Source organism: Phoenix dactylifera, chromosome 18, assembly GCF_051530095.1.
Source record: "Phoenix dactylifera cultivar Ajwa chromosome 18, Ajwa_hap1_PhDact_Kaust_v1.1, whole genome shotgun sequence".
Lineage (NCBI taxonomy): Eukaryota > Viridiplantae > Streptophyta > Magnoliopsida > Arecales > Arecaceae > Phoenix > Phoenix dactylifera.
In genome coordinates this window covers 8,944,398-8,970,736 of record NC_143207.1, presented here as the reverse complement: position 1 = coordinate 8,970,736, position 26,339 = coordinate 8,944,398, and the positions used below count along the sequence as shown (strand labels likewise).

At 37.6% G+C, this 26,339-nt stretch overlaps 1 protein-coding gene across 4 annotated transcripts; it reads right to left on the bottom strand.

Moving 5' to 3' along the window:
• Positions 1–8,049: 8,049 nt before the first annotated feature.
• LOC103695731 (GDP-mannose 3,5-epimerase 2) lies at positions 8,050–13,766 on the bottom strand. 4 transcript variants are annotated; one of them, XM_008777124.4, is made up of 7 exons: positions 13,647–13,766; positions 12,098–12,519; positions 9,716–9,809; positions 9,484–9,613; positions 9,200–9,332; positions 8,664–8,871; positions 8,050–8,563 (listed from the first exon to the last, which is right to left on the bottom strand). In XM_008777124.4, exons 2-7 carry the CDS (start codon positions 12,511–12,513, stop codon positions 8,402–8,404), a joined length of 1,143 nt encoding a protein of 380 aa, XP_008775346.1. In that variant the 5' UTR covers positions 12,514–12,519; positions 13,647–13,766; the 3' UTR covers positions 8,050–8,401. The 4 variants fall into 4 exon arrangements, with proteins under 4 accessions (XP_008775346.1, XP_008775347.1, XP_088570486.1 ...); XM_008777125.4 differs by having other exon boundaries at positions 12,098–12,514; XM_088714360.1 differs by having other exon boundaries at positions 8,171–8,563; positions 8,664–8,925.
• Between the last annotated feature and the right edge of the window lie 12,573 nt (positions 13,767–26,339).

Here is a 26,339-nt window from a genome sequence, read left to right as displayed (position 1 = left end):
GCATAAGGTCTCACCTAGATAAAGAAAAAACTCCATGAAGCTACTTTTCACCTCAACAGCCTTACAGATACAATGCCCGACTTAATCCATAGCTGATAATAAATTTTGAGTATTTAGAAACATCCAATCCTTCTCGTGAAAAACACTTTCTCCATTTGGACAATTCTCGGAGTACTCATAGATTTTTTTCTAGCTCTATGACCAATGTACGATACATACCCTATCTGTATATGACTTTGTGTGGATAGGAGAAGCCATAATTTCTGAACCATTCTCCATTTTAAATATGTAAATGGCTTTAGAGAAACTTTACTTCCAACACTCTCGAGTTCTCACCAAACTCGGGCTCAATCTTATTGAGTAGGTGAATTTGACGCTTGGTACAAGGATTGGTTCATCTAGGCTGGCATGAGAAAAATCATTGGCGTGGTATTATGGATCGAACCTAGCTCAACCTGGCATATGGGTTTTTGATATAGTCGACTCCAAGGGCTAACCCTAGGTAGCCGATTACATTTGTAAAAACCTCAAGGCAGTCGGTCAAAGCCTAATGTTTAATAGGAAGCTGCCAAGTACCAGAGGTTTAAACATAGTAGCGACCATAGACCTACAGTTTCCTTGGATGGTGGCAAGAGGCCTAGGGTTTCCATCCTAAGCTGGCCCCTTGTATTATAAATAGAGTGGGTGGTGTAAGGGTAAGAGTGTTTGGAGAAAATAAAGAATGATTAAGGGTGTCCAAGTAAAGGCGTAGAAACCTTAGCTCCCAAGAAAAAAAGAGATAGGATGGAAGGAAGAAGAGGAAAATTGAGATGACATGGAGACTACCGAGAAATTCTTAGAGTGGTTGCCAGGTGCGAGCACTTTGTGTGGTGCCTAGAGAATCTCCATCCATCTTCTTTCACCTTTTTGTGTTCTTCAACCTCCTCCACAGGTACACATCTATTTTATTGTGCATGCAATCTATGTATTAATGATGATTTATCGAAAAAGAGTAATCCTACTCATATTCTTCCATTGCATAGCATCCTGCTAGCCAATTCCATGTCCTTCACAAAAAGGTCTACAACAAATTTGGTGAGAGGGGTCAACTAATTGAGCTAACAGTTGTTGCTGCAATAGATTCTAAGTTATAACACAATTAACCATATTAATATGTTTAATACTCCAGACTCTTGGTTTTAAATTGCAAACAGATGAAAGCTAGATCTTGCAGAAATTATAACAATAGAACCTTATAGATCAAGAATATAAGACAAGATAAGCGAGAGAACCTTTTACATGCATACATACACACAAATTTATAGCAGTAGAACCTTATAGATCAAGAATATAAGACAAGCAAAGAGAAAGAAAAGGAATATAATACATTGAAGCAGGCAAACCAAACAATTAGCATTCATAGTCAAGTTCCATTGGTTGCTCATTAAAACATTAGGAACCATAAATTTTAGGCAATCTTTATGCATCCTCTATTCCCAAGATTGCTCTCTAGATATACTTTACAGAAAAAATTATTTAAAGACAGAACATCCAAAGGAGCATGCTATGGTTGACCAACACATATAAGCTAAGAGTAGATTCATAGAGGAATTTATCAGAGAGATCTCTGGCACATGTCAAACTAATTCTGACTTCAAAAGGCATTATTTATCTGTTTATATCATCTTAGAGGGTTCTGTGCCATTATTCATGTAGTTTTCAGTGTAACTTGTGATATCCTCGTTAGGCTTCAAACTAACTCTGGATGTTAGGCGAGAAGGCCATATACAAATTGAAGACCCAAAGATGTAGCAGGGTTGAACCACTGAGTCAAAAAATTGCATTTAAAAAAAATACATAATGTATAATATATGCCACATTGATTAAATGACAGCAATTTTCTTAAACCTCATACCTGGTGCAAGAGATGAAAATTATGAAGTCTTGAACTTGAGAATTTAAGATGCCAGAGATCAATTGAACAAGCAAGGCAGGTGAACAGAGGAACATATTTTTCATTTGGTTTTCATATATATAACATATGTATACGTATATATTTAAGCCACCATTTGTTAGCTATATATCCTTGTTCTTCAGTAGAGGTGGGCATTGGGCCGGGCCATGGGCGGCCCGGCACGAAGCGAGACATGCCAGGCACGGCCCGCTTGCTACAGTAACGGGCCGGGCTGGGTTAAGGATTTCTGGCCTACGGGCCGAGCTCGGCACGGCCCATAAGGGCCTGGGCTGGCACAATTCGTGGGCCAAGCACGGCACGGCCCGCGGGCAAGCCCTTCTCCTTTAAACCCTCATGGCCAAATCCTAACCCACCAGTCCCATTCTATAGAACTCTGAACCCCGTAGCTCTAATCCCGAATAGGGTCTTGGTCCGCTTCTACACCAAACTCGCCGCTTGCTTCAAGAAACCCGGGCCGTCCGCCACTGCCGCTGGCAAACCGCCGCCGAAGTGGCCCTCTGAACCCAACCCGACGTATTCTTCGCCGTCCTCTCCCTTCTCCTCCTCCTCCGCCTCCTCTCCGTCGAGGGATGGTGCCGCCGGCAAGACCCTCCACGCCCGCCTTTGCATCATCGGCAGCAGTCCCGCCGCCCACACCGCGGCCATCTGCGCTGGCAGGGCGGAGCTACGGCCCGTCCTCTTCGAGGGCTGGCTGGCCAACAGCATCACCGCTAGCGGCCAGCTCACCACCACTACCGACATTGAGAACTTCCCGGGCTTCCCTTCCGGCATCCACGGCCCGAACTTCATTGACTGCTGCCGCATCCAGTCGCTCCGCTTCGGCACCGAGACCACCACCGCCATCGACTTCTCCGTCTGCCCCTTCCGCGTCGTCTCCTCCTCTACCGTCCTCGCCGACGCCGTCATCGTCTCGTGCCTGGCACGGCCCGCCACCCCACGGGCCTAGGGCCGTGCCGGGCTTAGCCTTTAGATTAAGCGGGCCGTGCCGTTTAGTAACGGGCCGGGCCAAGCACGGCCTGTTTGGTCTGTGGCCCGGTGGGCCTGGGCCGGGCCTGGCCCGGCACGACCCGATGTCCATCTCTATTCTTCAGTCACCATTTTTCACAAAATAAAAACAAAAGGAGTGCATCTCAGACAAGTGTGACCCAATTACAATCCTGACAATGCCAATGAGAACATAATCAGTCATGAGGAGATGCCTAGCACATTGGCTTCAAAGGAGATATGTCGTATGTACTTTTGATCATATGTAGACTTGCAAGAGTAAGGGGATGATAAGAACGAAATCAATGAAATTGTTACAGTTTGAAATTATTTCTAATCTTGCTATCCAGGAATTTGATTGGATTAACCCTAGAGTAAGCATGGTTAATAACCTACTATGACGGAATTTTAAGAAGTACTGAAAGCTAAATTTGTGGCTATCACACAATAATTTAAGAAACAACATGATCAATAGCTATGAATTTTAAGAAGTGCAGCATCAATTCCCTACATGAAAATCACAATTCCAGTGGCATGTCTACAGTATAATCCAGAATAGAGAAGGTCAAAATACAGTCATTGAGATATTACAGAAATATTTTGTAGCAGAGCTAGAGACAGATACTGATTGGATGTCAATCATGCTTTGGTGCATGGAGAAAATATTTTTTGGTATTGCAATAAATAACTATTTTTTGGTCTTGCGGTAGGTATCTTCCTATATGATGGTCCCACGTATTCTAAAACTGAGATCTTATTTTGCTAATAGATGATGAAATCACTCAGGCCTTGTATAACTTTTATTCTTTCTAATCTAAGCATCAAACTCAGGGACACCATTACTAATACAAGTGTCAAGGAAATGCACATGCTCTACATCAGTTTTACATGATTGATAATCACAAAACAAAGCCATACAAAGTCGCTAATATTTTCATTTTGTAGCAATAAATAACTCTTGAATATAAATGTACTGCTGGAACAATTTTCAGTCACAGGCAAGCAGAGATGGGCATCGGGCCGTGCCGGGCCTGGCTCGGCCCAGGCCCACCAGGCCACAGACCAAACGGGCCGTGCCTGGCATGGCCCACTTAACCTAAAGCCTAAGCCCGGCACGGCCCTAGGCCCGTGGGGTGGCGGGCCATGCCGGGCATGAAACGGGCCGTGCCTGTACAAAAAAAATAGCCGTTATGGGCCTATTTTTTTGGCCCATAACGGCTATTTGTGGCTTTTTACCCATTTTGCCCCTCCCAACAGCCATAAAACGGCTAATTTGAAGGATATTTTGGGGGGGAAAAATTGGAGTCCTATAAATTCGTGCTTGGCCCACGAATCGTGCCAGCTCAGGCCCTTATGGGCCGTGCCGGGCTCGGCCCGCGGGCCAAAAATCCCTAACCCAGCCCGGCCCCCTTTTATGAGCCGTGTCTGACACGGCCCGCTTCGTGCCGGACCATGGGCGGCCCGGCCCAATGCCCACCTCTACAGGCAAGTAACCATAAAATAATATATAAATAACTTGCGTATTGATATACAACTTGTAGGAGGTTCACATTCAAAAAAATTGAACATTAGCGATTTGTTTATGATCCAATGCAAGCTTTGCAGGGTGCGTGAAAATATGCTTTGGAGGCATTACAAGATTGTGCTTTGATAAAGTAGGTTTCTCTACAAATTTTTTAATGTCCACATTGACCTTCGTTCATTTCTTTGACTCCGAAAGCCCGAGAAAATGATCGTGGCGACTTAACTACTTTTTGAAGTCAAATGAAGGGTTCGTCCAGCTTTGTAGAGTTTGCCTTCTCAAACAGATATTTGTACTGCAAATGCAATCCACTGAATCTTAAAGACCTAAGTACTCAAATTTGGCAGCAAGATATGCTCCAAATGATAATAATTTTCACAATATAGGTCCATGGTTCTACAATTAAGGTTCTCAAGCAGGATGTGCGAGGAAGGATCTTTGCAAGATTACAGTCTAGAAGTATTGTGTTATAGTTAGATAGGAGCTATCTCTAGAAGCCAAGCTACTCTCCGTCAGGCTATGATCAATGGGCTTCAATAGAAATACATTCAGTTCATATATAAAGGTCTGGGACTATAGATGTTTCAGAGGCATTGCAGGGTTTATTTATGTTCTTAATGTCCATCCCAAGCTTGATCTTAGGATCTAGAGAATTAAGGATATGAGAATTTTCAGAAAGATCGTCTATCAGTTATGAAGATCAAATAAGTGCTTTCCTACTTGAAAGGACTTAGAGATGTTGTTGTGTATGTAACAATCCGGTGATATTTAGATTCCTTGATCATGTATAAATACTCAAGATCTATCTAGTGTATTGTTGATGTGAGACTAAAAAAAATGCCCGCATGGGTCCTCACGATATATCTTGGGAAGGTCAAGCCACAGGGACTGCAATATAGTTCCATTATACTACTCAAGTACGATCAAGTGTTAAAAGAGGATGAGCCAATGACAAAACCACTATTATCTATATTTCCCAGCAGTATTCACATGAAACAAAAGCTAAGATAGATGTGCATGAGCAATAATTGCAGTGTATCTGAATTTGTAATGGTAATTTTAGTTCAGTAGTTGCACTTTAATTAACTAGAAACCATTAGGATGAAATTTTAACAGATTCTTACAGATTAAATCATATTATATGTATAGAAAACAACTTTTCTAACCAGAAGTTCTCCCGATGATTAGTGGCACAATAATGATATCCAGAAAGTTGTTTAAGTTCCTCCAGAACTCAATCTTTCAGATTATTTTCAGAACATGGTAGGATCCATAGATGTCATGACTGACTTTGTAAGTGACGTCAATTTGTTTATACATATTGGAGGACTTTAGAAACAATAGAAATATAGAACGCTAGAGTCACAGAAGAAATCATCTTCCATTTGCAGTTACTCAGAAGCACAATAAATATGGTTAGTAAGGCAAACTTGCCTCCTCAGCAAACATATTATACATTGGAAACCTTTGGAAGATCCAAAGTTTTATTAGGTGAATGTGGCCAAGAAAAGCTCTCTGCATTGACATACTCTCTCTGGTTCATCAATCAACTTCATTTTCCTCAACTTTATGGCATGCGACAGATGATGGAACTGCATTTTCCTCTTAATAGTTGTAGAGTATATCAAGCCCAGCGTATCCTAAAGATAGATAAGAAGTCTTTTTTCTTGATAATGTATACCACCTCTGATCATGATCCAGTGACTGTCTAATAAATCTCAAAATTTTTCAGGCCTCACAAATCATATCCAAACCAGTGGCATTCCAAACAGCACATGTAGATTATTAACATCACTCATGTCAGTTCACATATCCTTTCTTTTGATCCTAAAGATATACATGGAGGTGGTCCAGAAAAACTAGTGATCTTCATCAAATATTCCGTAGGCAAGTGGGAATTGAATGTGAAGCATCCAGTCATAATTTTTTAGGTACATGTCCTCTCTATATAGGCATCCAAAGCAGAGCTGCTGCACAATGGATTATGTGGACAACAATTCTCATGGAAGTTGTCATGTCAAGCAGGGAAGTTTACGGTATAAAAGTTTCTGATGGAATTGTGGGTTCTAACTCCTAGGCGAGTATGCACTCCAATTTAGAGAATAAAGCTCTTAAACTACATTGCAATGCCATTTTAAGGCCAAAATACTGAGTTCAAATGCCATCTGTTTACAGTTCTTTGTATCACACTACAACAAATTTTGATTCTTAAGTTTCAAGAATTTATTGCTATGTTTTTTTATTAAATTAAGGAACAAGAACAGCATAATTGAAAACATCAGGTAGTTGAATAAAATTGCTTCAGACACTTCATGGAGAGTCACATTGGTGGGAGGATTAGTGGAGAATTTGGGAAAGATGAAGAATTCCAGTTCGTTTTCAGTACGTGTGACAGAGCACTTTGCTTCTAGTATGTAAGGTATTACAACTACTTGCATCCATAGTAGAATAGGAGAATCATTGTGCTAATGGAGTTTCATTGAAAGATACTTACATCCATGGTAGAATAGAAGAATCATTGTGCTTATGGAGTTTAGTTGAAAGATATTAATAAATTGCAGGTAATAAAGATCTAGGAACAACCTGATAGAGTACAGTAACAGATACATGTCAAACTGTTAGGGAAAGGAACAGAGTTGAAAGCAACCGAAGGTTAACTGCAATGAATTTTACAGAATTATCAATTGTTTTCGTGTGTGTTCCCTATTTTAGGAGCCCTTTGGAAAACCATTGCGCAGGAGAAAGTAAAGATTTTTAAGTGGTCAATGTTAAACAGCAAAGTAAACACAAGGGACAACCTCAGGAAAAAGACCCACAAGTTGATGCAGAGAGATTTCTCTGTGGAAATGGCTTGAAATCTGGGAACCATTTGTTCTTGAATTGTTCTTTTACAAAGGTAGAGTGATACCCTTTCATGGAAATGGACTGCATATTAATAGAAAAGTCTCAGCAGTGCAGTCCTCATGGACAAAATGGAGAATAAGAATTCCTCGCCAATGGAGACTTGCCTAGGACCAACTGAACATGGTAATCTGGTGGAGAACTAGGCTCATCTTTATGACAAGAGAAGGCTATGGGAGTTTAATCTGTTAAAGAACCTGTTGAAACCTCTACATAGAGTATTGTAACTTGTTTGTGCAATTTTCTCAATTGTTTGTCCCATCACCTTGGGGCTTCTAATTTTTTATGATGTAATGACCTTGTTATAGTTTCTTGATAAACCGGGTGGTGTCTAACCACCCTTTTTTTCATAACATATATAGAGAAACTGGCAGTGGCAGCCAAAATAATCCTTGTGGAATGAACAGCAAAAACGATCATGAGCTGAAAAATAAAGGGCAAAATAAATCTTACTGGTTACGGTTGTGGTGTAACAAATGCTATTCTAGATTTTCTTAACTAGCTAGGAGTTTTACAAAAACAACAACAACAAAAAGAAATAAACATCAATCCTCATACAGAGTAATCATGCATCAAAAACCCACTTTGGCGGCTATTTAATATGAATTTCCCATAGAGCTATCAAGATTACTTTAAACTTCTGCGACCTCTTCTTCACAACAAAGCTCCAAAATTTCAAAGATTAGCATTAATTATTAAAACTCAAATTTTCACTATAATAGGATGCCAGAAATCTGATATACATGACGCAAGTATTCAAGTTCAACAGAATAACAAAGAGGGATTTGCATCTCCTGTATAAAAGACAATGCATGCAACTTTAATACATGTCATATATAAACTCTAATAACAGTAGAATGCACAACCACCAAAGACCACTATGACATGGAAATAAAGGCATCCTTTAAACTTACTAGCATCAATAATGTGAAAACCAGACACTACATTTCACTCTAAATTTCCGCCATCCATGCCCAGAGTTTGACTCCCCTTTCAACCTGGACGATCATGTCAGTGCCCCACAGCCACTGGAAATAACTTCAATTTCGTTCCTTTCCATCAGCTGCACAAAGCGAACCCAGTTGAACAGGTGCTTGTGTCCCAACCACTTTGGATGATCCATAAACAGACAAGTCTGCCCCCTGAGCTTTCTCTTTTTCAATTTGTTCCTTTATCCAGAAATATGTAATCCTCAGACCATCCTGTGGAATTTAATGAAAAAACTTGCATAATCAGTATCAATATGAATTATGACACTGATGAAATCAAAAGATTTGAATAAAAGATTAATTCTCTGAGTACCTTCAGTTTCATTGTTGGCGCCCAACCCAGTTTCTCTTTAATCAGAGTGTTGTCAGAATTGCGGCCACGGACGCCCTCTGGACCAGGAATGTGATGGATGGGCAGCTTCTTGTTCTCAAAACTGAGTACTATCTCAGCCATCTCATTCATGCTCACCATTTCATCACTTCCAATGTTCACTGGCTCTCTGAAGTCTGACTTTGTCAATCTAAAACCCATCAGGAATAGATTTGCAAATATTAGGAAGGTCCATATGGAAGCTCTGTCAAAGAGCACTATTAGAATCAAAGCATCAAAAACTTTTATTGCTTTATTTAGGTCAGCAAGAACTGTAGCATGAAGAAATTTCGGGCCTAATAGGAATACGAATTTGTGTCGAGTTTTGAATAAGTAACAAGAATATCCAGAGTTCTCTTGACTTCATTTTTGTTTGCTCATAAGAGAAATCAAGTTTGCTCGGCTCTTAACCATCTTTTCTTTTCCAACATATACAGTAGTAGTAATAGAGATATGTAAGGATGATGTCAAGAGTTTACCTCAGGACACCTTCCACACATTCATCAATGAACGTGAAGGATCGTGTTTGCAGCCCATCTCCCCACATTTCAAACTTGTCGGTAGAGGTGATTGCCTTTCTACAGAAAGCAGCAGGGGCCTTCTCTCTCCCACCTGGAATACAATTAAGAAAACCTTGACAGTGAATATGCTGCCAAGGAAGATCATTTAATATTTTATTAAAAGCTTACAAGTTACCTTTCTAAGTTCCATAAGGGGTGCCATGGAAGATCATTTAATATTTTATTAAAAGCTTACAAGTTACCTTTCCAAGTTCCATAAGGGCCATAGATGTTATGGAACCGCCCAATCCGACACTCAATACCAAAGTCCTTAGTGTAGTGCTTGCACAATTCCTCTGTTGCAAGTTTCTCTAAGCCATAAGCATCTTGAGGCTGCATTAGTAATCAATATCCAATAAATAACACTGCATGCAGTTAACTTCAAAAAATATGTTAACCAGACCAATATTCTCGAACATTTTGAGATCAACAAACCTCTGCAGGCCAAGCATCAGATTCTTTCAAGCTCACATTAGTGTCCAACTGCTTAAATTCTGGGTAAATGCATGCACTGGAGGCATAGAAAAACCTGCAGGCCATCATATCGCAATTTATTTTCATAATTGTTTATTAACAAGCAAGCATTCATGCAAATGAAGATAAAATATCATGAGGCTTAGTACAGAACTTTGGCAGTACTGCATAAGCATGAAAAGGAAAGGATGACAGAAATCCTAAAACAATACATGATTATGGATAACTTGAGCGTCTGGATTATGTTTTTTTCCAGTTCTTGAATGCGCCACCCTTCCTATTGGTTAAACAGAGCTAATAAAACCAGAAACCTGGTTCAAAATTTTGTTTGTTTTATGACATATTTATTTGAAATAGTTAGATTTATGTCCGGAGGCAAAAATATCAAAATGATAATGCATCTATCATCATACACTAGGGACATCATTAGAGGATTTTTAGTTTTTAAATTGTTAATTGCTTGGTTCTTATATTTTATTCTATGATATATATAAATGCTTTTTAAATTCTTTAACTTTCACAAAAACATAAATATAGAAGCTCTAACATGGACAACTATTATAATTCATAACAAGGTATGTCATACCAGCTGTACCATACTATACCGGTTCGGTACCGGTACCGGGTACTGGTGGCTACTAATACTCGGTACGCAAAAAAATTTTGTACCATACCGTACCAACACTGCACTAGTGTGGTACCGACATGGAGTCCAGTACCGAGATGACGAACCTTGATTCATAATAATCATTGAAATAGATCTAACATTATTCCATATTTATTATCTCTCCTACTTAATTTCTAATTGGTGATTATTCTTTTACTTATATCTAAAAGTTGCTTTTTTTCAAAATTGGACACGTTAAAACTAAAAGCCACCTGAAATAAATGAAACATTGAAATGTTTTGACCCAGCAAATGGCCAAACCTGGTCTAAAAACAATAGTTTAGGCTTTAGCTGAGGAGAAACCTCCAGAATACCCTGATTTCACAAGTACCTAAAGAAAGAGGGAAGAGGAAAGACTTAGATAGGGATTTTGATTTATCTCTAAGGCCCAAACTATAACAACAAAAAGTGTCAACTTCAAAGAAAAATCCTAGCATCCCACCCATGCCTGTGGTATACTGGACCATTTTTCCAAATATAGAATTATATATGTTATTGCTTTTTATGTCCAGATGAAAATCATGCATTTCTTTCTTAGAGATTAGGTATCCTGGTAAACTTGATCTGAATAAAACTACATTTTATTATGGAACTACCTGAAATAAAAATATGAGATGTTCAATGTGCAACAAGGCATTCGGTGATGAAAATAATTCTATATTAAAATTTTAAGAAAAGACCATGTATTGATAAAACTAAGACTTTGTGGCTTGGTTTTTGACATAGAGTATATGGCCCTTTAACTATGACATATTTAGCATCTTTTTGTGCATCCATGCATTGATACAATCAAGTTGCCTATTATGAAAACCATAAAGCAGGCAATTTCTTTGTTTCCTAACACAAGTTCCTATTTCATATCATATTACAGAAATCGTATAATAAACAGTATTGAAACATCTAGAAAAGTAGGGGTAGAATTAAAGATAAACAAAAATAACAAGAATCTAATACTGAGTTATAAAAAAAATCCAAAGAAGAAACAAGTACATATATAAAAGACAGCAAGAAATCAAAGTAACGCCAATAAAGTACAAGCTGTTGACTACTAGTAATTTTTTTTATCTACAGAAGGGAACATTTTACCAAAGTTATATATAACTTATTACTAAGCAATGGCTTGCATACATGAAAAAGGAATGAGTCATGAATCGGTCATGACATGCAGCAGTTGAAATTGACAAGACAATTATGAAAAAGGGTCAGTTAATTCAACATAGTGAAAAAGAAAGCGGGTCATACATAAGGATAATTTTGATTATACACAAAAGCAAACAGCTCCATTGATTATTTCCTAACTAGAAATCATTTCTGTAATTTTTTTTCTTGCATATTAGTAATTAGTTCCATTTCAAAACAGTTAAAAATTTAATAATTTAGACTTTTGACATGACCATTATACTTTTTGTTTTTAACTAAATATTGTTTTTGTTGGTGCTTTTTGAACTTTTCTGTGTAGATCACAGAAATATTGAATTTTTATAAAGCCCATTCTTTTAGCGGCGAAGACATAGTTCAATTGCTGAGATTGAATTTCATTGCATGACGTGCCACGTGTAAACTCAAGCAATATTGCAGTTCTCATACATTGGCTGGAAAAGATGAAATTTTTTGACATTAAAACCTAGAATTTTAATACCTGCAAAAAGTCAACAGTAATTATAAAAATCATATACCTTTTCACACCATTAATCCTTGCAGCTTCAAGCATGTTAAAACTGATCATGGTGTTATTGTACATGATCACAGAATGGTTCGACTGAATAAAACCCATCCCTCCCATATCAGCAGCAAGATTAAATACATGGTCCACACCACAAGTGACCTTCAAGCAATTGTCCATGACCCTTAAATCAACAAGGTGGAACTCATGGCAGAACATATCCACGGTCATGTGCTCATTCTTCTTCCAGTCAGAGGCAATAATGTAGTGCCCCTCGCTCTTCAGACGCCTTGCGATGTGGGAAGCAATGAAGCCTCCAGCTCCTGTGATGGAGATGCGTAGCTTCTCGGAAGGCCAGTATGGCTCCCTCTCCAAGTTTGCATAGGTGTATTCCCCATAGATACTTCCATTATTACCAGAACTACCCATTCTGCCCTATATGTGAATAAGAAATTCCAATGGAAGCTCGTGTAAAGTTCTTAGACATCCACATATACAAATGGAAAAAGATGCAAAGGCAATTTAAGTATAACCAACTTAAAATTATGAAAGAAGCCAAGCATGTAAGAATTCCAAATTGAGCCACTTTAGTAGAGCAAAACGTACTAGCAAAATTATATGCAGCAAGTCCATATACGAATTTTATTGAAGAATAAGAATGAAATAAAAGCACAATTAACTAATACAACGTTAGCTTATGCAAGCCTCATAGCAAAACCAGAGTCAATTTCGACAGGAGAAAAAAAAAATGCCAATTATATCTTTTTACATTAGGAACCATATCATATCTCATAAAGTAAGAACACTCCATGCATCATGAACCAATTATAGGCTTGAAGCAATTAATAAAACTACCTGAATCATAAAGAAACAAATCACCCACCAAATCCAAACCACATTAGAAATAAATGCCATAAAACTCAAAAATCAGTTTTTGCCATTCATGCAGCTATCATCTAATTTCTGGTCAAAGTAACAAACAACGTAATACATGTTATAAAAACAACAAATTCGATGATAAATCTATCAGAAATATGTCCAGTGAGCAGGAAAGAAGTCGTAGTCATTCTTAACACAGATCATGAGCAAGTATAGAACATGCAAGGTCATCAAAATACAGCTTTAGCGAAAGAAGAAGAAGAAGAGATATATAGTCATAGGAGGAGAAAGAATGATTAGCTTTTCTATCAAATACGATCAATGGATTTAAGGAAAATATAAGAGAGAACTTCCAACTTATATATTAGACAAACATGAAGAATTTAAACAAGAAAACAAAAATTACCCAAAATCAAAAAAAAAAAAAAACACACATGTTTAGGACTTTCTGACCCAGCCGAAAATTCAAAAAAACCAAGATAGAACAATTATAATCAACAGGAAAAACCAAAATTAAATATAACCAAAAGCGAAGACTCCTTATAATCCCCAATCCTGAACAGGGGAAGAAGAAGAAAATTTTTAAAGAAAAAAAAAAGCCATTTTGATCCTTGTCAGCAAATAAACACATCGTCACAAAATCTTCAATGCATTGAAACCTAGAGAGGTCGAAACCGCTTTACCTTAGAGAGATGGAATGGAATACCAAAGAGTTGGAGACGAGAGACAGCGGCTTAGAGGGATCTCGGAAGGCAACCGGAGCCCTTTAGCCCTCTCTTCCTGCCTTTATAGTTGTGCGGTTGAGGTAAGAAAAATTTATAAGTAAAGTTTTTTTAGTACAAGTCGTTTTCCATTCTCCTATTATTTATTTTTTACCATTCTCTCCCCTCTCTCTCACTCTCTGACCTTTACGTTTTTTTTTTTTTTTAGTTTCTGTACATCTTAGAGAGACCAGAGTGGAAAGCCAAATGGGGCGTGCGCCGGGCTGCACAATGCTCGGCAGGCTTTATAGGCTAGAATGGTATTGTTTGAGAATAATTCGGCTGTAGTTAAAGGCTGGATTCAAAAAAAGCATGGACAATATTGCTGGTTGTCATTCCTTGCTTAAAGACATCCGAACCATGATCTATAGCAATGATGTGATATTTCAGGCTAAGCATGTCTATAAAAAGACCAACAGAATGCAGACTAGATGGTCTGTATGTGGCCAACCACTTTAGAAATGCTCTCTAGGTCAGAGAAAATTGCTTAGAGCACTCTGAAATTTATTATATTTTTATCTTTTTGGATACATCTCTATTAAAGCTGTGTAAATTATTTAACAGGAAAAAAAAAGCCAGGAATTATTTATTTAGCCCATACATCACAGGACAAAATGCTGCCATCCCATTATTACTTGCTCTCCCACCGATGCATATAATAATATTAATAAATATTAATTTTTATGGAAGCATATTAATTTTTATGTTTTTTAGAAGCACTTTTTAGATGATATTAACAAACATTAGTTTTCTAAAAAGCATTTTTTTAAAATTTTAAAAATTATAAAAGAAATTACTTTGTGAAGCAATAGCATGCATGTCTTTCAATATTATTTGTATGATGTTATAATAGATGATTTCTGTTAGCCAAAGTTGTCAATATCTAATTATCTAGCATGTACTTGAGTCGCTTAATCCATGCTTACAAAGACACACATGATTTAGGCCACAAGCTTTGGGCCCAGACTAAGCCACGGAATCACTAAATCAGAAGCCCAATCTCTACCAACTGCCAAATTAACCTGGGTATATGGTACTTGATTGTTAACTAGTCATACAAGTTATGGTTGTAAATACCCGAATCAAGAGAAAAGAAAAGGAATTCCACTATGCAATTCTTTTAGATATACAAATATTAACTAATAAAAATATTAGGTTCAAATGAATCTTGGGTTCAAGTGTAAAACTTATTAAAGTAAATTACAAAAACCTCCTTAAAGTCTGCATTTATTACACTTATGTTCAATAATTTGTACAACCTACGCTTGCACCTAGTTAAATTAACAGCGTTAGTAAATCCGTTTATCTCATATGAAAAGTCAAAATTGTTCTTGAGTGAGGAGGAGAATACATACATTTTCTTATATCCTTAATTAGTTGTTAGGTCACGTAAGGTTATTTTAATTATTTTTAAAAATTTTTCTAATGTGACACGTGGGTCATGTTAAAAGTTAACGTTTTGACTCACATTTTATTAAGTTATGGATTAAAATATTGAATAGAAATAAACCTCAGAGGGTAAACGCAGATTTTTTTCATACTATTGGGTATAAATATAATTTATTCCTAATCTCAATAAAATTTTTATAATTTTCTCAACTTATTATTATTATTATTATTATTATTATTATTTAGAATGAGGAATAAAACTAATTATTATCGTATAGCATACCATGAAGTCTGATTCCCATATTGGACCTATATTATGAACTCCAACTGAACCATGGGCCCTAGTCATCTAGAATCCCCTCAAATTGACCTGGCTCATTGATATCAACAATGTTTACCATCTCCATCCTTTAACACTGCCCTTTCTTCAACAATATGTCCTTAAAACCTCTACTCCTCATGTGAGGGTGTATACAGTATACTGGACTGAGCCAGCCATGAACCACTAGATCAGCTAAATGAGCTAACATCCAATATGCTTGGTTACCAGGTTTGAATTGGGTTTGGGACTAAAAAATACGACCCATCTTAAAATTGGGACAAGCTTGGGATGGGAGCTCTTTAGACCAACCTGATCCAACTCCCATGTCATATAGACATGTATGCTTAGATTGTTACATTACTTTAGCTGTGGTGTAATTATAGGGTGTAGCCTAGCAAAAGATTATTTTAAGATAATTTTAAATTCTACATATATATTGTATTAAAAGCAAACTTTGAGCAGTGCATGAAGCTTCTCTTTGCTTGCGAGGTTGTATGTCTTATGTGATTTGCATGTGGTGAATTCTAGCTTAAGCATAAAATAACTCATATAACAACATAGTTTTCCCTAATAAAATCAAGAATAGATATAATTGGGGAACAATCCATTGGCTTGGATTGTGTTGGGTTGCTCATATGCAAAGGGTGGACTTCTCCATTTTCAAAGTTCAGCCACTGATAGCATGCAATGGGACATAATGGGTTGACGATGGACTAGGTCAAACTTGGCTTGTGATTGTGTATCCCAACACAACTTGTAGCAAGCCGGCCAATCCACTTGGACCGGACCGGTTCACTTTGCTTAGGTGAACTCTGGCCGGAGGAGAGGGTTGCACATTGCTCACCCTCCTGGGGTCTTTTTTTTTTTTGGGGGGGGGGGGGGGGGGGCGGGGGGCAGAAAGATTTGTTGAAGAATCCCATAATGTAGTTCAAGTGTAATTGGTGGCATAGCTCGTCATTTGAGATCCTTGTTTTCGATAACGGCAATGATAGAGATTAATTAATTTGAACACAACCAAATTCAAATAAAAAAACATTTCAAAATGTATTTGTAAAATTAGTGCAAAAGTTTGAGAAAAAACTTAGATGAGTTACAATTGCTTTGCAAGTTAAAAGAAGGAAATGTGCATGATACAATGTTTAGAAATATGACAAGAGAAGACAAGCACATGAGTGCATTGAAAAGCAGATAAACAATCAACGAAGCTATCTCCAACAACATTTTGTATCGATAACACATGGCCTATGAGTAATGGCGAAGAACTGGTAATTAATTTGTGGAATTTACAAATCATCAAATAATTTCTTAACAACTTGATTAGCTATTAATAATTGGAAGAATAGCTGAGTGAATACGATTGTAGCCTGGTGGTTACATCCATCTATCATTAAAAGAAGTTTTTTTGAACCTTGGTAGTGTTTTTTCACATATTCGACATAAATAATTATTTTATTGCTTTTTTTTTTGGTACAATGATGGCTCACACCTGACGAGAATGAGGGTAGCCAACAGAATCAAAAAGGATAAGACAATACAAGGGAAAAGACACCGACACAGGGTCTACCCAAGTAAAGCTCCCAGAATGGTGGGCCGCGAAGGAAGCCACCCAATCAGCTGCATTGTTTGCCTCCCTGTAGATGTGTGAAACCTGTGATGAACCATACTCATCTAAGAGCCTGTGGATGTCCTGGAGCAGCGGTTTAGAACCAGCGCCACGACTCCAACCCCGGATCCACTCGATCACCGTGGCTGAATCTTCCTCAAGGAGGATGCGATCCGCCCCCAGCCTCCGCTTCACGTAGGTAATACCCTCCCATGAAGCTTTAAGCTCGACACAAGGAACGGACATGTCGTAGAGCCGCCAACCCTCGGCCGCTACCAGCCTAGCATCATGGTCTCTGATGATAAAATCCGCACCTCCTAAGTCACCTCCTCACCAACACTCTCATCAAAGTTCACCTTGAAAAAACCAGAGAGTAGGAGCTCCCATGAGACCAACACAGTCCTAGGCACTGCAAGTGCGAAGGGGGGGGGGGGGGGGGGCAGATTTTTCGGGCTAACCCAAAGGATGGTGGTGTGGTAGAGTGGAGGACCTCCGCCACTTGGAGAAGAGCCATGTCCACCACATGTCTCGGCTGCATTCTGATGTTCTTGAAGATCAGGGCATTCCTATCTAGCCAACAGTGATATGCTAGATAAGCAACTCTGACACTTGACTCCCCCCAACCCGAACTCCACAAGGAGATCTTCAAGAAGAGCAGAAAGTCCTCGGGAGATATCCACCGTCATTGAGGGTCGAGGGGGCTCGTGATGATCCCCCAGATATGAGCAGCTCTCGGGCACCCGATCAGGACATGAAAAATAGTCTCCTCCTCCCTTGGGCAATCCACACAATCTGGGGAAGCACACATCCCTCACCGAGCTAGGAAGCCTCTGGTGGGCAAACACCCCCACGCCATCTTCCAGAAAAATAAGGAATTCTTTTATTACTTCAACTTACTTAGTTATGCTTGCATCTCTATTATCAGGAGAAAAAACCTTATAAATGAGGAGTTTAATAGTTGATTAATATTTTCATAACTTAGAATTTCCATTCAAAAAGTTGCCCAGATGGTGCATTGCAATCATGGCTTTTTTTAATGCATAGATGACAACAACTGAAGCTACAAGTTTCTCATCAATATTTTTAATTTTCCTCATCATAGATTAGAAGGCTAGTTTGTAATCTAGCCTTGGTGCTCCAAGAGGTGAGTGAGACATCTTAATGATCAATTCCTCGAGAGGCATGATGAAGGTCCAAGGCCAGGAGAGGAAGCAAATCGGCAAGGAGAAACTTCATTTTGGATGTTTTCACTTGCTCCTATTTTCCCTCTTTTCTTTGAAGTTTCTTGGGCGGTGGGATGTCAACGTTCTCCACTACCCTTATCAGCTTTTGAATCATGGACTTTGGGCATATTTCTACCTTGCATATTTCATGCATCTTTTACTCTCTCTTTGCCTTATATAAGCTTGTATTCTTTGTATGTCCTTCTATGGGCCTGCTTTAGCTCTTTTTGGTGTTCTTTCCATCTATTGCTTAGCATAAAGAGGTTGAGGTAATCTCAAAGTTCCTTATAATATATTGGGCTCACTTGGACATTCTTATTATTTTTAAAAGAAGAAGAATAAAAAACAGTGTAACCTTAAGCAACATAACCACCACCTAAAGACATAAAAAAAATATAGCATCTATCTCGCAAGACAATTTTGATTTTTCATATAAGGTAGATAGGTTTATTCATGCCATTAATTTAACTGGATATAAATGTAGATTTTATAAACTATTACATGTAAGTGTAATAAATATAAATTTTAGGAGAATTTTTGTAATTTACTCGAAAAAAAAGCTATATACAATGCACATAAATTAAGTTGTCTTAAATGATCCATAAAGGAACTCCTTTGTGCATTAACAAAATTGTTATGTTGGCCTCACTTGGACATCCTTGCAATTTTCTTTTAGAAAGCAAACAGATGAAATGCAATGCAAATGAAAAAAAATATTTTATCAAATTAGGTCTCAAATGATTCATAAATGTATTTAAATGTGCTGTTAGTGCAGAAAAAGTTCATTCCTCTATTAAGGGTTATCATAAATAAATAAATAAATAATAAATAATTTCTATATAAAAACTAAATTATTAGATTGGCCTCATTTACTACATAAGGTTTTCGGGAAAAAGGTTATATGTGGCTTCCTAAATGATGTTCATTTGTTTGAAAATCTTATTTTTAGATTTTTATGATGTACCAACTTCATTTACAAAACTAATTTGGTGGAAGGTAAAAATGTATTTCAAAAAAATCGCTCATTTTGGACTTTTGTAAATCCATTTTTAGTAAAGTCTCCCAAGCAAAGAACCCTGAAGTACATCTAGTTGGGCATTTATGCAAAAGTTTAACATGTACCAAACATATGTAATTTGCATATTCCACTTATTTGTTAATTTTAGATAGAAAGGGAATTAATAGTTCCCATATATTCTCACATTCATCTCCTATTCACGGTTTCCTCTGCTCTCCTCTCTCTCACTCCCCCCTACTCTTTTTCCAAAATTTTGATTTAAATTCATGAAATCTGCAAACATCATTTTTTACAGAAAGACCAAATATGGACTTGTTGGTAAAGAAAACCTATTTATAATATTTCTAACACAAATATATGTGAATGTCACTAGGGCTTTTTATCACATCAATATTTTAGATATAATATTCTTTAATCACTAAAACATTGCATACCAAATATGGTAATCTTAGATCATCAAGGATCATATTTTTATAGGATGAGAATCACTAGTAATCTAAGATTGCACTAGCTACCCCATTTGGGTCATTAAACACCACCTAAGAAGCAACTAATAAAAAAATCAGCAAAAGAAACTATTAAAAAATTATTACTTCGCCCCCCATAAAGCTTGTGATTATTTGCACTATTTTCTTAGACTTCATTATAGAGACATTTTTATTCTTTTAATGCAAGTGGGCACCTAATTATGGTTGAAACAAAGGATTCCAATGTGTCACATAAGGGTTGGTATTAGTTTGATTAAAATTCCTTTTCAATGTTTGAGGAACAAACATGGAACTAGGTAGGTGCATCCTTTGAGGCAACACACTATTGACTGATGGATACCCCAAGTGCCCCTCAATGTCGACAGTTGGTTTCGTGGAAGGCACCAAACTTATCACTGGAGCCACTTATTGCAATAGGTTACTAGGTTCTAAAATTCTTGTATGTTCATACTGAATCTTGGATAGGTGATCAACACGTAAACTAGGGATTGCTTTCAAAGATCTTCAAGTTCAGGGATGCATTGCAAGATGCCTGTGAAGACCGATTCCGATAGGCCAAAACTGCAATCAACCTGTCAATCTACTTGGACATTTGCATAGAAGAACTCTCCTATTGACTTACTAACAATCTTAGAACCATAGCAGATTGACTCATCAATACTTCCAAAAGATCCTTCTGACTTTTGACTAAAAGATTTTTGAACTATGCGATAGTATCACATTTCTACCCCAACATCCATTGGAATGATCCTGTAACTGGAAGTTGGCTTTCATGTTAGCCAGTATTCCTTTGGGGAAACATGCCTTTTTGGGTTCCACCACTAATGACACCAAGTTGCCGTGAGGGTGAGGAAATTTCCACTTGTTCAACCTAGAAATCTGTTGCTTCTCTATAGCATACGATTCTTCAACAGGATTCTTAGATGGAACATGATAGAAGGTTGAGCATTGGTCTTCTTCTTCGGTGACAATCCATATAAGGTCCTTCCAAGCATGCCAAAAACTTGTTTTCCTTAGTTTCCGATCGAGACTAGGATATCAAACAAATGCCACCGGCCTGTTGCTGGAATTTGAAGAATATAGGATCAAGTTTGGTTACCTGAACCTTCGAGAACTTCTGAAATTATGGAATGCTACCTAAATTTATTGTAAATCTACCGTAAAAACTAGAGCAAAGTAAAGAAGAATATAATATAAAAGTGATTTCATTTTTCTGAAAAGGTCCCTTGCTCTCATTACAAACTTCCTTTTATACTTTTCCATCTTTTCATGCGGTTATAAGTAGTGGTCAATTATTCCCCACTCACCCAAGTTACTGTCTCTAACCAATTATATTTTCAAACTTGTAGTAAGTGGATATCTCTCGGCCAAATCTGTTGTTGCTATCGAATCTATTTTTTGGGTGCACTTATTATATGATTAATTAATTCAGTATGTCTATAGCCAATATATGTATGCAAATATATTGTGCAAAAATCTTCCTATGCCTTTCCTTCTCCAATAGATGATTCCCAGGTCTCCACAAATCCTTCATCTCTACCAAGTATCCCACTAAAACACTTATAAACAAATTCCTACATAGCCCCTCATCGGTGTGGAAGACTAACATGTAACAACCCAACCTAGTGTGGTCCCCTCGCATCATAGCATACTAAATGCAGTCATTTTAAATCGTCAAAGATTAGATTACCCCAAGATAATCACTAGTGATCTCAGATCGCCATAACTATCTTATTTGGATCACCAAATACTACCTAAGAAGCAAAATTATATATTGTAGTAAATTCAGATTACATTATTGCAATATTATCCTTGAAGGGGCTTTTGTTGTCATGATTAAATAAAGAATTTTTTGCATTAATACTTTTCTAAAAATTCAAATTTGTGTGAATATTCTATTAAAATTTATATTTATTTCTGTACTTTCATAAAACACTATTTTTGCATAAATGCCTCTAATATAACTGTTCTTCTAACACAATTAATAAAAACCATATTTATTTTAATTAACAATAAAATAAAATTTTGAAATTACTTTTTTGTTCTCTATCGCATTATAAATGTTTTTTTTGTGCACATCTACCCAGTAAAGGTATTTTAGTCATTTTAATTTGAAACCATTAATTTTCTAACGGCGTTAGAATAGCAAAAATAAGTATTTTATGAGGGTATATATATACAAATATCAATTTAAGAAATATGTTATGCAAAATTCGATATTTAGAAGAATATTTATGTAAAAAAAATACTTAAATAAATATCGCAAGTCCCCGTTGGCCGGCAAGTCGATCCTCTATTGCAATTTTGAGGTATGCCAGGTATTCAGAGAAGCTTGCTTTTTTTTTGCTAGACCAAAAGGAGGGGGGTGGAGAGGAGAATTAACCCCACCTGTGTAGCACCCCCACTGGGCCCCCTTTCCACTAAAGAATGTTTAATGCGGGTAGACAATAGAAGCTTGCTTTCCTTTGGGCTTGCTTGCTAGAAGACATATAAATATGAATTTTTCATTCAGATGTCGCCCGTTCGATTCAGTATCATGCTATGGGTTGTAGCTATATAGTAATTACTTCCTTTGGGGTACGTGACCTTCATGTTTAACCCTGAAAGATAGTGCAATCAAAGAAAGAAATTAATAAAAAAATTCATTACTCTAACCACCACATAATGGTCGTGATTATCTTGCAAAATTTTCTTAGATTTCATTTCAGAGACGTCCTTCTTTTAATACAAATAACTGTCTCCCATGCGTGCGACATTCAAATCAATTTGTTTATGTTGGTTGATGTGATCATAGCCATTCAAAGATTGAACGATGACAAATAGTGGAGGTTGCCATGAAATTCCAATTCCTACTAGACATGGGCATCGGGCCGTGCCGGGGCCGTCGGGCCACAGGCTAAACGGGTCGTGCCTGGCCCGGCCAGTTACTAAACGGGCCGGGCCAGGCACGGCCCGCTTAGCCTAAAAGTTTAGCCCGGCCCGGCCCTAGGCCCGTGGGGTGGCGGGCCGTGCCGGGCCCTCGCACGAGACGAGCCGTGCCTGGCACGGCCCGTATGGCAAAAAAAAAATTTTCCGTTACGGGCCGTGCCTGGCACGGCCCGTCTGGGAAAAAAAAGATCCGTTGCAATAACGGCTTTTTTTGGTTTTTACCCAAAATACCCCTCCCAACAATCATAAAATGGCTAATTTGAGGGGTATTTTGGGAAAAAAATATTTGGAGTCCTATAAATACCCCTTTCCTCCCTCATTCTCACCACACCAAACCAACTCTTCTCGCCTTCTCTACTACTACTATTTCTCTCTTCTAGCAATAATTAGCAAGTGCTCTTCTAGTAATTTAATTTTTAGTTTGCATTTAGCAAGTGTTCAAGTGCTACACAAGAGGAGGTTCTTGTTAAGAAGAGAAGGAGGTTCTTGTTGAGAGCACAAGAGGAAGCTCACAAATCTCGGCTCTACCTCTGCTTCTGGTCCTCTACTCAATTCCTCCTTGTGGTTAGTTTTTATTTTTTGCATTCACCAATTTAGATATGTCATCTTTTGAGAAAGTCATTTTGGCATTCCTCCTGTTTCTGAGGAAGAAGAAACTAATCCCCAACCCCATGTTCCTAGTTCCTCTAGAACTAGTGAACTGAGTAAAGATCAAACCTTTTTTCGTAAGAGGACTAGTGCTGTATGGAATAAATTTGATAGAATTATGGTTGATGGAGTCTGGAAAGCAAAATGTAAAAAATGTGCCAAACTTTATAGTTGTAGTAGTAGTGGGGAAAAATGCCATTTAAAAAGATATCAAGAGAGTCATAGGATGCATGATTCTCGTGCTCAAAGTACCCTTAATATACAAGGGGGATCACTTGTAGGTAATTTTGCATATAATCATGAAAATCAAAGAAAAACACTTGTAAAATGGATAGTTAAGGATGAATTACCTTTTAGTTTTTGTGAATCTTTTAATTTTGAAGAATATGTTCAATTAAACCTACAACTTGCTTACAAAAGAACTAGTAGGCGTACATTTAGAAGAGTAGCTATGACTAACTTTTTAGCAATGAGACAAAGTTTAATTGAAACACTCTCTACTTTAAATGTAAAAGTTTCATTAACTTCTGATATTTGGTCAGCATCTGTAGGTAGTAATTATTTTATTGCTATTACTGCTCATTATATTGATAATGATTGGCAATTAAATAAATGTATTCTTGCTTTTCGTGCTTTTGATTTTCCACATTCTGGGCAACAAATTTCAAATGCTATTTATCAAACTGCTTGTTCATATAATATTAATGATAAAATTATGTCTATTACTTTTGATAATACATCTAATAATAATTCTGCTGTTACATTATTAAAGGACTCATTGCATCCCATGTTAAATGAAAATTTATTGCATATTAGATGTGCATGTCATATCTTAAATCTTTCTGTTCAAGCTGGCATAGACATGATTCAAGATGTGATTTCAAAAATTAGAAATGCAGTTTCTTTTATTCATGCTTTAAGATCAAGACTTCAAGAATTTAAGGAACTATGTATAAATAATGGTAAACGTTTTAAAAAAATTAAACTTGATGTAATTACTCGTTGGAACTCAACATATAGCATGATACATGATGTATACCTATATAAAAACTTATTAAGTGCATATATTAATGATCGTGGATTAGGCTTTACATTGACTGAAATTGATTGGAATAAAGAAAAAAATTTGGAAGATTTTTTGCTTAGTTTTTATAATGCTACTAATGTTTTTTCTGGTATTTATTATCCAACTTAATGTTCATTGTTACAACAAGCATATATGATTAGTCAAAAATTTGCCGAACATAGATATGATGATGTTTTAATGCCTATTATTGAACAAATGGAATCTAAATGGAATGAGTATTGGGACAAGATATGTCCTATGCATAACTTAGCTGCTGTATTTGATCCAAGAGTAAAATTGAATGGCGCACTAATTTTACTTGATGCATATTGTGAAAATATGATTCAAGATCCTGAACCTGCTAAAATTGAGGTAAAACAACTTCTTTATGATATTTATGCTATATATGATGAAAAAATTCGTGGATCTAGATTCTCCGTACAAAGCTCTATTTCTTCTTCTAGTAGTTCTCGTTCGTCATCTATTTTTTCATTCATTGCACAGAGAAAACACACACATGCTTCAAGTTCATCTTTATCTTCTTCATCTTTAAGTAGTGAACTAGAATTTTATTTACGAAACGATCTTCAGTCTGTATATGATGAAAATCAAATAGAGAGTCTAGATGTATTATCTTGGTGAAAGAGTGTTAAAAATCAATATCCTGTTATGTCTGCAATTGCACGCGATATTTTAGCTGTGCCGATGTCCACAGTAGCATCGGAATCCACTTTTAGTGCAGGTCGGCGTGTTCTTGACGAAAAGAGAAGTAGGATGACTGGCGAAACGGTTGAGATGCTTCTCTGCTTCAAAGATTGGTTGGATGCTGAGGCGAGAATTCAAGATAAAGATGGACATGATACAACATCCTCTGATGATGATGATACAAACACTACTGAATAGTGAATACTGATGATTAGTAAGATTTTGATCATTTATTTTTATTTCTTAATTTTTTATAATTGTACATTTTTATTTTTTTAATTGTTAAAGTGAGTCATCTCTATTTTTTCTCCTTTCTTATTATATTCTGGAGGTCAGACCAAGGTCCAAACCTCCCTTCATGTACCATTTTGATTTAAATTAATAAACTGGTAGGGGTCTATGCCAAAACCCCCACCATTAAGGTGGCTTTGTATTAATAAATCCTTAGTTCCCAATATTTATTAATTTATTTTAAAAAAAATTATTCTCATTTATTTTAAGGGAGACGAGCCGTGCCTGGCCCGGCCCAAGCTCGGTTGAGGCCCTTACGGGCCGTGCTGGACTGGCTCGCGGGCCGTGCCGGGCTTGGCCCACGAATCGGGCCAGCCTAGGCCCGTATGGGCCGTGCCGGGCTCGCTCGCGGGCCGTGCCGTGCTTGGCCCACGAATCGTGCCAGCCCAGGCCCTTATGGGCCGTGCCGGGCTTGGCCCGCGGGCCAGGAATTCTAAACCCAGCCCACCCCCCTTTTATGGGCCGTGCCTAGCCCCGCTTCGTGCTGGGCCGTGCCGGGCCATGGGCGGTCCGGCCCAATGCCCACTTCTAATTCCTACGTCCCAAAACTGCACCTTCCTGTGCCTTTCCTTTCCCTTTCCCTATACAAATTCTTTTTTTATTAGATTTTTTTTTCTAAACGGATGATCGATACAGTTCTAATACGAATACATCCAAAAAGATCAAAAAATTAGCAAATCGACAACTTCCTCTTTCCAACTCACAGAGCTTTCCGAAATAATCGGCCATATATGAGGCCACCCAATCTATGGCCCGTTAGCCTCACTATAACCGTGCTTTGCCTGAAAAGCCACGCCATCACTAACTATTTTCCGGATGTCTTGAAGCAAGGGATGACACTCATCCACGTTACTGATGTCCTATTGAATCTAGTTGATCACTGTAGTCGAATGACTGCTCTAACCCGCAGCACGCGTTGAGCATGGCCCAGACC